Raw genomic sequence first — 14,682 nt, forward strand, 5'->3', positions numbered from 1 at the left:
GGTGGGACCACTGAGCCAATAAAAACAGTATTTGTGGACGAGTTGGACAAAAAGCCCAGAAGTCTGGTTTATTAGTTTTGGGAACAAAAAAAACATTTATCTACAGAACTGGCGCCTTTTTAAAATATCCAGCTTAGCCTCTTACTTACGGGGAGGGTTAGTGAGTAATGCTGAGTGATACTGCGGCCGGGTAACCCTTTGACACTATGCTTGTTTTCAAAGAGGCCCTGTCCTCCTGGAAGAGATGGGAACTGAGGTCTGTATGTGCAAGGGAACGGAGGGCGCTTCAAATAAGATTAGCAGATCAGAAGAAAATGTTTGATCCTTTGATGCACAGAAAAGGGTTCTGTTGTTATTCAAAAAGATTAAACTTATCGTAGCACAATTTACATTTTCCACTTGAGGAGGTGCTTAGGAATGGATGGCAGAGGTGGTGTCTCAGGATAGGACTGAAGTGCATTGAGTTTGAGGAAGATTTCATTGTATCGTACCTGGGCGGGTTAATGCATTACAGTAAGTACCAAATTAATTTTGGTACTAAAAAATTAGAACACAAGTTGTTTTTTATGTAATTTGATACATTACATTTAGACTTAACTTTTGTGGTCAACAAAATTAGAGTAAGTTATCATAACAATATGGCATTCAATGGGCTAAATATTAAATAGCGGGTTCCTAAAATATAGCGTTACACTATCTCACGTGTTGCTACAACTGGTTAAATAACATACCTGTCATTTTTCTTTTCGTTGTTAACATCCTGACAACATTTTACACTTAGAACTAAACTGTTTTAAAACTCTCTTCAAAATGTCCGCTCTAGTGCACTGATAGTGTAAGGATTATTGCCCACATTGTCAAACAGGTAACACAGCAAGAACGATCCATGATGTGGTACGGAACAGAAAAGACAGAACCAGGTACATCATTTAAACAGTTGTAGCAGCACGTGGGGACGTGTAATGCTAGATTTTTCAGAACCTGGCTACTTACTCTTTAAATTCCTCACATAGCAAAACACTTTCATGGGCAAAACATTAAAATGTGTCGGATCTAAATACCATCGTGGTTTAGATCATTAAAATATGTCCTGTTCTGTACCAGGGTTATGAAAACCAAAAACCTACCACTGTTTAGATCAACTGCACAGACCCCATGATTGCTACTGACTGTGCCAGCAACACCTTATTCAGTGCCATGCATCACATACCTAATTCGTGTTTCCCAGGGTTGTCCGAGATCTCCATGACATACATTTTAAGCCCCTGGTGACTCTTCCCAATGCTGTAAATGCGAGTTATGTTGGGACACTCCTCATTCACGGCCTTCATAAACTGGTGGAGAGGCACAAGGAACAGCATCAGAGAAATTCATTATAACCAGGGGCTCTGTTTTCAAGTTTTGATCTGGTTGAATTCTGAATATTCTTTAAATCACAAGCACACAGATTAGGGGGTGAGTCTACTTCTGTGTTATTATACTCTTAACAGACAAGGCAACTGAATAATTACATTTTAATGTCCTTCCATTTACACTAATTAAAGTACCTTTAATGTTTAGTTTTTTTAACAAACAGCAAGAAATGTCGTGGTTTACAGCAAATACAGTCCTTTATGAAGGTATACAACAAAAATCTGACTTTGGTGGCAAAAAAAACATACAATGGCAAAAAAGCATTTGATGCCAAGATTTGAGGTGAGAATGATGTGGGCCATGAAAACCACAAGCGTTTTACCCATGGGAGTGCATTTCAAACCAGCAGGCTGACCACCAGCCCCCAAGAACAAATCTCTTCTACAGGCATGCTTTACACTTCAGGAAACTCAGCTAGCACTGCTAGCTTGTCAAAGCCAATACTGCTGAATACTGGTGAATGCAGTACTATACCTAAGTTAATACATTGCGTGTAGGGTGTCTCTTATTAGCATAAAAGACATCATCTCGTGCCGTTTGGGCAAGACGACTGAAAATTGAAGGTGAATGGCTCTGAATTGTCAAACTGACCAATGATTTCTGTTACAAGAAGAGACACTGCACAGATTGTACTCATGATTAGAACTACTGTTCAAGATACAAACGTGCTGTGGTTTTTTAACTTCAGAACTATGCTGCATGTTGTATGCAAAGGATGACATCTACTGGAATTCTGACAAACCCTTAACACTGATTGGTTGATTTCTCATATGTGGTTTTTATTACGAAATGTCTGTTGTAGTGTCCGTGTTACTTTTGCAATATTTTGCATTGTGTGGAACTATCGCTTCAGAATAGTCATTGCAGTGCATATAGTTTTGCAATGATTTAGTATTGCATGTTGCATAATCTAGTTATATTCCAGGATGTGTCCTACAGTAAGTCTGATTGAAAGAGTGTCATTATGTGCAGTGTCTGCGGACAGCGATACATATTGAAGGTGCCATGGTTTGAGATGCGCTCACCTTTCTCATTTCCTTGTAGTTGTGGTGCTGGAAATCCAGCTTATCAGTGGAGCCCTGATCCGTCTCCAAGGTGTAGATATTATTTGGATCTGGGGATAGAGAAACTCGATAAAGGAAATCCTGCTTCCACTTGGTCAATCAGTGTTCTGAATAGAAATGTTGATCTTTAACACATCAGGAACGTTCGTAACCAATTAGGTAATACAGCATGAGAAGCCCTCCAATACACTACTGTTAAAGAATCCTAATGTATAAATGAATGTATTTTAAAATTGTACACATACGCACCAGGAAAACCTCATTAAGTTGGCGCATCTAGCTTTTCAAGAGGGACCCAGGGAACAAAGTAGACAAATATAAATTTAACATGATCGATTCTCACACACATTTGTCTTTAATCAGTGATTGCACATACTTTGAGAAAGAAAGTAATTGTAATCAAATGTTTCAATTTACCCAATGAAGCTGCATTTCGAATGTCAATCGGTAACTGATTCCAGAATTCAGGAGCAACACGGTGGCTTTGTAACCTGTTTCAAATACTTGCTTCAATCTGTGTAATATAAAAGTGTCTCTTACCCTGTCCGTAGTCTACAAACAGTTTCAAACTGTCTCCTCTAGTCCTGGTATCTATGCTGCACTTGAAAAAGTAGCTGAGCTTAACTTTGCCGACTCTGTTTAGGATTTTTTAAAACTTTAATCAAGTCTTCCGTAACCCTTCTTTGTCCAAATTTAAATAGAATCAATCCTCTGAACCGGTCTTCATAACTCAACCCGCTTAGCCCTGCAGTATCAAGTTATTAGAATCCGTCCTCTGAAACTGTCTTCATAACTCAACCCGCTTAGCCCTGTAGTATCAGATTAGCTGTTGTAAAGAGGTACCTGGCAGCGGGCAGCCCCCTGGAGTATCAGGTTATTGGCTGAGTTGTAAAGCAGTACCTGGCAGCGGGCAGCCCATGATCTCGGCGCGAAGGCAGATGGTCCCGTTCTCATACCAGGTCTGGGGGTTGATGCGGAGGTAACGGGCAACCACGGGCACGGGCAGGGTGCCCAGTACGGGGGTCTCAGTGTCAGTGTTGCCTTCAAAAATCTACACATTCAAACACAAACGATGACCAAATCTGAATGTCATTCTGAAAGCAACTTGGCAGAGAATTCCACGCACCAGGCTCTGCTACCATGGTTCCAGGGTTTGGGGTTTCAGGAATATTAAGTATTTTTAAGCTGTAACACCAAGACCGAGGGGTCTCCAGAGTTTACAATGCAGAATATGTAATACTGGGCATAACAGATTGCATTGTTTCAGATCCCTGCTATACTGTATAATTTAAATGTTATTAGCTTAGAGAACTGTATCTAGGTGAGGACTGCTCTTATTCAAAACTGTTTCAGGGGGATGTTCACAAAGCAGACAGGGGCATTGTTTAATAAATTATAAAAGAAGAGCATTGGCACTTGGAGGTTACAGATTCAACTTTCTAAATCTACAGTCTGGAGCTTGAAAAATTTTCAAATCTTAAATCTTCAGCACAAGGATAACGCTGCTGCTAATAACAGTTAAAAAAAAAAAAAAGCCTTGGTTATGACCTGTTTTACATTATAATGTCATTATACTGAACAAAGGCATGGGCAATATTCAACAGTGCACAAATTAATTTTGCTACTTTATCTTGGGGGGACGGCACCTTCAAACACTACGATTCCACTTAGAAAACTTGAAAGAGTCTCTTGTGTGCTGGGACGAAGTGGAAGTACAATCTTTGCTGCTGAGATTATTATTTAAAACCAGCCTGTGGGGATGACTGGTCTGCCTGGTGAAACTGAGGGAACAAAGGTTTTGGACTGAAGCCAGGGCAGCAGGCTCACTAACCGAGGAACCGCAGCGCTGGCTCAGGACATGCAATAAAAGACAAGGGCACCTTGGCCGTTTTATAAGGCACAGTAGGCTAATGCCACATTTACATCTGGGACTGACTTGAAAGTGATTTGAAATCTCATTCATTTCCTTCAGCAGAGTTTAAAACTGAGACTGTGAAGTGTCAGCCCCAGTTCACATTGTGGGTTAACAGAACTCAATCCCCCCGACTCGCCCTTGTAGGGGGAGGTTACCTAAGGAGCATCCAAAGGAAAGGACATGAGAGGCGGATGATCTGTGACTTTTGTGGAATGTCCGGTTGCAGATGGGATTGCAGACAGCAGATGGTACCGGCTGCTGCCCCAGTTTGATATTGGAACAAGATGAGATTGAGTTTTACAATCTGGTTTTATGGCGCAGATGGAAATGTGCCATTATTTCCCTGCCTGTCCTCTGAATTGCAGAATTGTAAGTTTTAAAACAGCTCCATTATTTAGCACAATTAGCAATCTGTGTCTGAGAGCCACCAGGGCTGGACTGCAGGGGGTGCTTGCAGAGCTGTTAGTAGAAGCACTCATAAAAAAGGGACCAATGTTACAACAAGGTATAGGCAGGTCTACTGTAAGTCAAATCCTTCAGAAGCATCTTGTTATGAAAGTGAGTCAACTTCCCAGCCTCCTTGTGCTCTCCTTAGCTTCACTGCCTGCATTTTTCTGTATCTACTGGAATAAAAAGCATATCAGATTTCTAAGACAAAACCCAGCTATATCTTGTCTGGCCATGTCTGTAAGAGGGTGGATGCTCCAAATGAAAGGTGAATTAGATTGTATTCAAGTCTATATGAAACAAAAATGTAACTAAAAAAATGAGGGCTGGATGAATGGGTTCACAGCTTTTCAAACGGCAGTACTGTATTCCCATAAATGTCTTTGATCAGGGGTAAATCAATCAATTTCAGAATGCGCCATTTTAATACTCACAGCTTCCTCAGTGCCGTTCATGCTTGGCGTCCAGTTGTAGGTGTCATTGCTGAGCTGGACTTTGTAGGACGTCACCCAATCCCAACTGAAGGTGGGATAAAAAGACAGTCGAAACTTTCAGGGTGGTTTTGGGAGCATCAACAGTATACTCACACCAGTAGCTCAGGTATGGAGATCATCATCATCGGGAGAGGATTCAGGTAGCTTTTTCTCACTCACACCCTCAAGTGTCTGTCTTAATATAGCTTACCTAACTGCGTGTGTGTGAAGCTGGACCTTGTGAACTCTGCTTTCCAAACAATATCTAAACACGATCAATTTCTTGGCGTGAGTTACAATGTTGTTTCAGACACAGCACATACATCAAGGTGAAATGTACCCCAGTTTATCAAGTCCTTGTTCCTGTGTCCCGAGTTGTCTGAGTTGAAAAACATCCTCTCACAACTGCTTACTTTACAGCTGTGCTGAGCCACGGTGTTCTCAGGTGTGCTCACAATGTTTGTTTAAACTTTGTTGACCCCTACAGGACGTCCCTTTAGAACTAGTACTAAGAAAATACAAGCACACAGCTTTGCATACCAAGGCCCTCACCTCCAGATGGAGCTCCTCCCCTGTAGGATGACCGCTGTGAACTTGGTGGGTCTTCTGGCGTCCACCTCCAGCCACTGGTTTGTGTCTTTGTGTCCAGCACACCAGGCCCCATCATAGATATCCCCGTCCTCAATTCCAGACTAAACACAGATGGGATGTCATCAAAAAAGCACTTTACTTTCACACCTTGTTTCAGGATGCCAAAAGTCACACTTTTCAGACTAATCCAAAATATACCCAGATCTCATTAGCACATTATTGTTCCAACCCTGCAACAGGGATCTCTCTCTTACACTGTGATGGTCGCAAAGGGTCTCTTGCTCACCTGAATATTGAGCCTCCCTCTGTGCGCGCCCAGTCCAAACCGCTCTGTACTGGAAGCGCGTAACCGAGTGTCGTCCACACGCAGAGATTCCAGGCCCAGGGGTGGACATTCTGAAAGAGAAAAGCAAGGTCAGTGTTGAAGAAAGCCATTTAACAAAGGTGTTTGGTGATAACACTGGTCAGGACTGGCATGGACAGGGCTGGCCTTAGGGCAAGGCGACGGCCTAGGGCCCCACACCCAAGGGGGCCCCGTGAGCGTCACAAATTGTATGACGTCTTCAGAGTCGAAACAGTCTTGCGAGTATTATGTCGGCCCCTCGCAAGTACGATTCGGGCCATTGTAAAAGGAAAATAAAAAATAAAGAAATTCAACTCAAGCAGCAACAAGTAGCTGAGCTGCCGTATCTAGAGAAACCGGGAAATAAAAATCTGCTTCTGGAAGCACATGAATCCGATTCACAATAATCATCTCCAAAATATTGGTTTCTGCTTACCAATGTAACGTGACCACATTTGCACTTTCTGACTGACAATTTGGACATAATTCCTCATGTTGAGTGTACTCGATCATACTAAATTTATTTTTAAAAATGCAACATCTAAGGGTTAGCTGTCTGATAGGCTAATCAATAGCCTGTCCCTCTTTACATTCCACCGAAGAAAACCAAGACACGGCGCAGGACAGTGCAGCATCGTCTTTTCTTAAAGTGAGTAGGCTACTATTAATCGATAATGAAATGGAGATTGTGTGTATTAAAGTAAGACGGACCACCACACCAACGGTCTGAATAGGTATCTGCAACAAATTAAATGTTTGGAAGTATACTTGTAAATGCAGCGTGGTATAAAATAAAGTTGCTTCTTGGCTTGTTGATGTAACTTAAAACGTGAGTATCGATGTTTCTTAAGAAACTGCACAGACGCCATTTCTTAATCAGTGTTAAGTTTATTACATATATGCAGGGAGTCTGGTCCCAGGTACAGGACAAACAGAATACTCGTTCTTACAATCTTTTGCATGACATTAAATACCCTTCTGCATAGGTGTCTCTCTCCTCCTCTTTCTCTGACACTTAACCAATAGAAAAGGTACAACACATTATCCTGTTACCATATATTTAATTTAGTGTGAGTGTGTGTGTGTGTGTGTGTGTGTGTGTGTGTGTGTGTCTGTGTGTGTAATCTAATGACGACCTCTGAACTCTTGCATTCTTCAAGCCCCTGGTGGTGCCTCAAAAAGGTCCATACATCTGGTTTTTGTCATCTTCCTTGTTCCTATCTCTCCGTTTTGCCTGAGACCCTTTTAGTCCAGTGGCATTATCTCTTATTCTCCCTGTGAACCTTTGGGTCCAACGGCAGTCCCTGGGAGCCTTTTAGCTCCTTTATGCTTTGTATTCCAAAGGTCTTAGAGCCTGGCCTCTTCTGGTCCACAGCATTGTTATCTTGTTAGCTTGCAGTCAATGTTGGACAAGAAGCTTGTAGACGCAAGGTCTCTTATCAATTGTTAGCAGTAAATGCAATTTGAACCAAACAGTCTGCTATCTGCAATATTAATCTCTTTTCAGAAAAGAACACCAGTATAGCTCTGCCAGTCCACATGCGTAGCAAACTGCTAATCAATTCTCGATCCATGTTTTCCAACACTTGTATATTCAGATAAAAATGTCATGATCTGTTGGGCATATTGTTTTAGTGTAATTTACACAGCAAAAATGAAAGAGCACTCAAAACTGCAGCTGAATGTGCAGCATCCAAATGTGAAATGTTACACGCGGATTTGATAAGTAGATTGGTCAAATATAATTTTAGATTTATATAAAAGGTTTAATGTTTGCAAACGGTTTTTATTTTGTTTAAGTGACAGCACACATGCGGTATGCCTTGCCTACTTGATTACTGATGGTGAGCAGCAGCCTACTGTTTTATTGATATAATGTGTGGGTTTTTTTTATTTTTTATTTGGGGTGGGGGGGGGGGGGGTCGTCACTATTTTGGGCCCCACACAGACTAAGGCCGGCCCTGGGCTTGGACAGCACTGAGAGCATGTTAAATTGTTCTAGAGGTAAATGTGCCTGTTCCTCAAGGATAACTGCCTCTAAGTCCTTCAGGGAAGCTACTGTAGATGGTGTGGAAATGAAGTCTCTAGAATGGTCCACAGAGGTATCAATTCTGAGACTGTAACTGGCAGAAGATGTGTTCATTTGTGCTGTCTTGAATAAGGAAGCAGCTATCTGCTTCCTTGTATGCACCTACTTGAAACAAGGAGATTATATATTTTACATATTATCCCATAAACTAAATACAAGTTGCAACTCCCCCAAAAAACTCAGGAGAACCAAAGGTAAATCCCCTCTCTACAGGCGCAATACAGCGGACGTCGCTGGTTTCCTTTTGTTTTGCTGGACCAGTCAAAGGCTCACTGGTTGACTGGCCAATAGAGGCCACTGTAGCACGGTGAGGCGACAGTCCAGGACAATTTTTTCTCTCTAACCCACGGGAACACCAATGGTGATGCTCCCTGTGCAATCCCTTGTTAAGACAGGCAACTTTACAGAGATGTTTTAAATCACTTAATCTGGCCTAGTGTAGGAATATTCTTAGCAGTTGTTTAATCACCACTATAAAAGTCTGGTGCTTGTGTGCCTTTGAAGCCTGCTGGTCCATGGGAAACAACTTGTTAAAAACATATTATTATTATTATTTATTTCTTAGCAGATGCCCTTATCCAGGGCGACTTACAATTGTTACAAGATATCACATTATACATTATTTCACATTATACAGATATTGCATTATTTATTTATTTTTACATACAATTACCCATTTATACAGTTGGGTTTCTACTGGAGTAATCTAGGTAAAGTACCTTGCTCAAGGGTACAACAGCAGTGTCCCCCACTGGGGATTGAACCCACAACCCTCTGGTCAAGAGTCCAGAGCCCTAACCACTACTCCACACTCCTACAACATTTTACGGATTTTACAAAATGTATATCACCCTGCCCCTGTCTATTATTATCATCAAGGCTATATATTTAGCATGCTTTGGATTTAGCTGGGTGTTTGAAAAGTAAACCAGGTTACATTTTCACAGAGCAATACTGATGGAAGCTTCATGAGTAGTGGTTAGGGCTCTGGACTCTTGACCGGAGGGTCGGGGTTCAATCCCAGATGGCGGACACTGCTGCTGTACCCTTGAGCAAGGTACTTTACCTAGATTGCTCCAGTAAAAACCCAACTGTAAATGGGTAATTGTATGTAAAAATAATGTGTAAAAAAATAATGTAACTGTATGTAAAAATAATGTGATATCTTGTAACAACTGTAAGTCGTCCTGGATAAGGGTGTCTGCTAAGAAATAAATAAATAAATAAATAAATAAATAAATAAATAATAATAATAATAATAATGAAGAGCACCATCTAGAGCCTTGTTGTGGTTTCCAAGCAAATCAAATGGAAATGAGCCCTCAAGACCTTGAGAGAACTGTAACAATAAGGGGGGAAAGCTGAGAGAATTGTAACGGTAAGGGAGGGGAGCTGAGAGAATTGTAACGGTAAGGAGGGGAGCTGTGAGAAGAACAAACACTCCTTATGATTCAACACAGGAAGTCACTGCTTCCTCTTGGACCCCAGAGTATATACCCGAGTTAAAGAATACCCTGGAGAGGAAATCAACAAGCTTACAGATAAGCTTTGTATATATTTTACAAAGAAAAAGTACTTTTCTACAAAAATGCCAGTGGAGTCATACCCCCCCCCCCCCCCCCAGCTGTAAATTCAATATTGGAGCTCTCAGTAATATGAACATGTAGGACGGGTATGCACATCTAAAAATGACATACAGAGGGATGGACAGCTACCTTCATATACTGTACTTCCAGATTGTGAAACTCTCAATAAAAGTAAGTCCAGGCTAAATCTGCGGGCAGCAGTGTGGAGTAATGGTTAGGGCTCTGGACTCTTGACTAGAAGGTCGTGGGTTCAATCCCTGGTAGGGGACACTGCTGTTGTACCCTTGAGCAAGGTTCTTTACCTAGATTGCTCCAGTAAAAACCCAACTGTATAAATGGGTAATTGTATGTAAAAATAATGTGATATCTTGTAACAATTGTAAGTCGCCCTGGATAAGGGCGTCTGTTAAGAAATAAATAATAATAATAATAATAATAATAATAACACAAAGCTTAAACTTGGTGTCAGGAGCCTAGGTTTCAGGCCCCTGCATGGCACACCAGGGGAGACTTGGGGATTGATACAGCAAAGTTGCCTCAAACTAGGTCTTCCAGTCTCATATAACCAGATTTCAAGCCACTGTTTCTGAAAAAGTGGCTTTGTGTTCCCTCAGCTTAAGTTTCATCACAACTGAATAAGCGATTCTCTAGATATGTGTAAAATATATGTGTATCCTTATAGTCCAGCTGGAAAATCCCTACTATTAGATAGTCATGTAGATGAAGATTTTGAGTCAACTACATAGTGTTGATCTTATCCATTGGTCTCCTCAGGACCATGTTTTGGATGTTTCTTTAGTTGAGGGTCGAGTAGTGTGTCGATGAAGAGTTCACCCAGGAAATGGAACAAAGACCAGCTCTATTTGTTTCATGATAATCAGCTATCTTCTATAGACCGTACTGTATTTTAAATTGGTTGAATCCAATTTGATATTGTACATTCTCTATTTAAATTGCGCTTCCTAATTTAAACTGTTTTTTTATTGCAATTGAGAATTCTTAAACTTACTTAATAACACCATACAAAAAAATAAGACTTCTAGTCTTGGGGACAACTGTCCAGCTGATGAACTCTATGCACCAGAAGAAATGTAACTCCTGTTTAATCAAAGCATGCATTTAACAGACCGTTCGTATAACATGTCACATCTGTTCAGGAACAGTTTGCTCCAAAGCTGACCCAATTTTCTGTCAAGACCCCCTGCATTCTTTAGCAGTTTGTCCCAACAGCCCTGCAGGTACAGCTGCAGCTCAGCCACATCTGTTTTGTATTAGCTTTTCCACGCTTCTTTTAGCATTGCCTGACTTTCTGCTTCCATCAGCAAAAAAAGGCAGTTTCCTCCCTCTGTGGTTTACAGAGCAATTCAAGATAATGCCTGGAAAATAGCCACTGCTTTGAAAATCTAATCATGTGAGTAAGCGACTGGATTTTTATTTAACTGATGGTTTTTTTTCGTCTGAACATCTCTTAAATATGTATGTGTCTGTTTGGGTTTGCACTGGTACTGTTAGCATTCTGTACAGCGAGTCCCATCAGAGTCTGCCCAAGTACCAAGCAGTTTCCTACTTGAATATCTCCGGCATATAACAAAATCGACAACAATCCCTGTAGTGAGAACTTTATTATTCAAAATCAAAAAGTATGCAACATATATGCATTAAGAAAACTTTATCATTAAAAAGAAAGAAGCAAAAAAATGCAGATTCTTTATGAAAACCTTGAATACAACTGCTAACATGCAAGTGATAGTAATATACACAGTATGTGAGTCGATTAATCAATCAATTGATGCTATCATAATAAAAGCCATGGAGATCATTGATTAATATTGCATCTCTACAAGTCACTATTTCATACTCAGCACAAAAACAGAAGAAACCAAAACAAATAAATAATTATAACTAGGCGATGTTAGACCAGCTAAAGCACTGGAATTCTCTCTCCATGATGCGGTTTGAAGTGCACTGTGCCCAACTTCAATGCCAGCTTCAATAGAATCCAACATCTGACCTACTTGTAGCCTTGCCAACTCTTGCAAAGGAAAAAGAATGGTCTATTTCCCATCCATAAAAGATCTCCTAAACAAAAATATACAACAAAACAAAACTCACCAATTCTGTACATTTAGATACATATGCTGCTCCAGTTTTTTCTGCAGTCACTTTGTAAAGACCTTGACCTTTGATTTCTTCCAGATCTTTATCCGCTTCTTAAATATTTTAACACTCCTGGTCTTAAGTTTAAACAGGCTAGAAAACGTAAATCAGTTTTTGTTAAAACAGTGTTCAGACTTATTTTCTAAAAATGTTCCGTAAACTTGACTTCCCCTTTAAATTCTCTTAAAATAATAGTGAAATTATTATACAAGAGGTGCAAAACAAGAGCTCCCGTGTACCTCCATGAGCACACATTGACAGCCAATCCGAGCTGATCCGGGTTCTCTCACATTCCTCCTCAACCCCCATTGATAGTCTACCCGAGTTGAGGGAAAAGTTTCCATGCAATGCAAGTATTTAACACATGTTGGCGTTTTTTTTCTGAGCAAGCCTTGCTGCTAATGTCCCATTCATTGGTTTACAGAACGGAAAGGATGGAAGCTATTGCTTTGCTTATGACAATCCTAACAATTCTTTGGAGCTTTGTGTTACAAAAAAAAATAAATAATATATGACAATATTAAAGCACAGAGAAACCTGCTGACCTGCTCACCCACAATCTAGATCAGACTAAAACCCTGCTTCCAGTAGCACAATCTAGAGCAGGCTAAACCCCTGCTTCCAGCAGCACAATCTAGATCAGAATTTGGGTCACCGTGAGTTATCTCTGAAGCTCAGCATTGGTTTCACATGCGTTTCCATGTTTTGTTGCTTATTTTGGGCGAGCCCATGGAATGCTTGTTTCATTCTCGGTCTAAAAAAGCTAGCAACAAAGACAACTCGTGAGGCTGAAAATATCGCAGGAAGCTTGAAATTAGGCTAGGGTTTTTGAGAGAGAATTTGCCTTGAGGGAACTGTTGAATTGCTGTTTATGTGATCCTCACAAAGACTGCATTTCCTTCCATATTCCATATATATTATATGAGAGAACTCTATTGTGGTGCTTTGGTGCAGGGGTGACCAAAGCTGGCCCTTCCACTCCTGGACTTTGTTCCACCCCTATTCTAAATCGTTTAATTGGACCAATAAAACTTCAACCAGACCCTGAAGTTGTTAATTATAATATTTTACCTGTTAGACCTGGAGTGGAACGTCCATTCAGGACTAGGATTGGACAGCACTGCCTTAGACTTTTTTTTTAATTTTTATTACACACCTGCAAAATGTGTGTTTCCTGTACTAGTTTACTACAGAATTTGGGCTCTGCCCAATTTAGGGCAACCCTGGTTATATGCAGCGATATGGAAACAAAATGGTGTTGGACCCTACTTCAGCTCAAGCTAAATGACTCACAGAAACATGGTTCACTTCAATTCAGGCCACTAAGATTTCAGTTTTCAAAAGCTCAATGTTGACAGGTGTGTGTATACACTGTGTGTGTGTGTGTGTGTGTGTGTGTGTGTGTCTATATATATATATATATATATATATATATATATATATATATATATATATATATATATATATGACATACACTGCTAAATTAGTGGCGAGCTGTGCTGTACTTCATAAACAGTCAAGACTAAGCTATTACTGAATTGCTCTAAAAGTAACCAGCTGTTTTGTGGTGTGTGCTCTACATTTCTTACCAGCACCAGTCGGTTGTTCGTCGGATTCCCCCTGTCGCTTGTACCACACCCTCCTGATAACGTCTTTAGTGATGGGCTCCTCCAAATCCTCAGTGTTGTAGCTGATACTAATCTTGTTATCAGTTTTGGTGTCTGCAGACTGAATCGTTGGCTTTGCAATGTCAGTTGTGTTACTTACAGTCTCGTTAGTCTTCTTTCCAGTGCTGCGGTTGCTAGCAGTTACGTTTACTGTCGCATCATTAGTTTTTATTGTTATTATTTTACTACTAATATCTCCCTCACTAGTACCGCTGACTGTACTGTTGCGACGAATAGGATTCCCATCAGAGATAGATGCAAGCAATGAAACCAAAATATAATAAGACACGGCGACCGGAGCCAGCTGCTTCCCTTTGCACATCATTGTGAAAGTGCGCTCTGCAACAGCAACAACAAAAATCCCTCTCCTCTTGTGTGGTTACATTCCCAAACTTCACCCCCACCGGGGTACACGACCGTAATCCACAGAAAAGACAACGCCACCTAAATACCACGGAATTCCACACATGTGTATTACCGTAATGACGAGAATAGAATGAGCAGAAAATGGGTGCATATCTTTTTCGTTTTCTTAATAAAGACATTCTATTGACATATATATATATATATATATATATATATATATATATATATATATATATATATATATATATATATATATATATATATATATATATATATATATATATATATATATATATATATATATATATATATATATATATATATATTTATTGAATAAGTACACCATCAATGACCTGTTAGTCAAAACAACACCAACACCAACACCAACAATAATAATAATAATAATAATAATAATAATAATAATAATAATAAATCAAAGATGTATTTACATTTCCACCGGTTATTGGTTCATTTTAAAACGCTCACATTCTGATTTTTAGGTAAGCAAATCCATAACTTTTAATACACCTAACACCAAAATAATAACATTTCTTTGTAGTACTATTGGTAC

At 40.0% G+C, this 14,682-nt stretch overlaps 1 protein-coding gene across 1 annotated transcript in view; it reads right to left on the reverse strand.

Moving 5' to 3' along the window:
* The window catches only part of LOC117421515 (probable carboxypeptidase X1), a 40,162-nt gene extending 26,037 nt beyond the window's left edge, over positions 1-14,125 (reverse strand). The window contains exons 1-7 of the mRNA XM_059034546.1: positions 13,668-14,125; positions 6,190-6,299; positions 5,865-6,004; positions 5,274-5,358; positions 3,378-3,528; positions 2,439-2,527; positions 1,211-1,334 (exon numbers count right to left, since the gene is read on the reverse strand). Coding sequence (XP_058890529.1) covers positions 1,211-1,334; positions 2,439-2,527; positions 3,378-3,528; positions 5,274-5,358; positions 5,865-6,004; positions 6,190-6,299; positions 13,668-14,070 — 1,102 coding nt within the window. The 5' untranslated portion in view covers positions 14,071-14,125. The remainder of the gene's footprint in view (positions 1-1,210; positions 1,335-2,438; positions 2,528-3,377; positions 3,529-5,273; positions 5,359-5,864; positions 6,005-6,189; positions 6,300-13,667) is intronic.
* Positions 14,126-14,682: the final 557 nt, after the last annotated feature.

The sequence above is a fragment of the Acipenser ruthenus genome, chromosome 1, assembly GCF_902713425.1.
Source record: "Acipenser ruthenus chromosome 1, fAciRut3.2 maternal haplotype, whole genome shotgun sequence".
Taxonomy (NCBI): Eukaryota; Metazoa; Chordata; class Actinopteri; order Acipenseriformes; family Acipenseridae; genus Acipenser; species Acipenser ruthenus.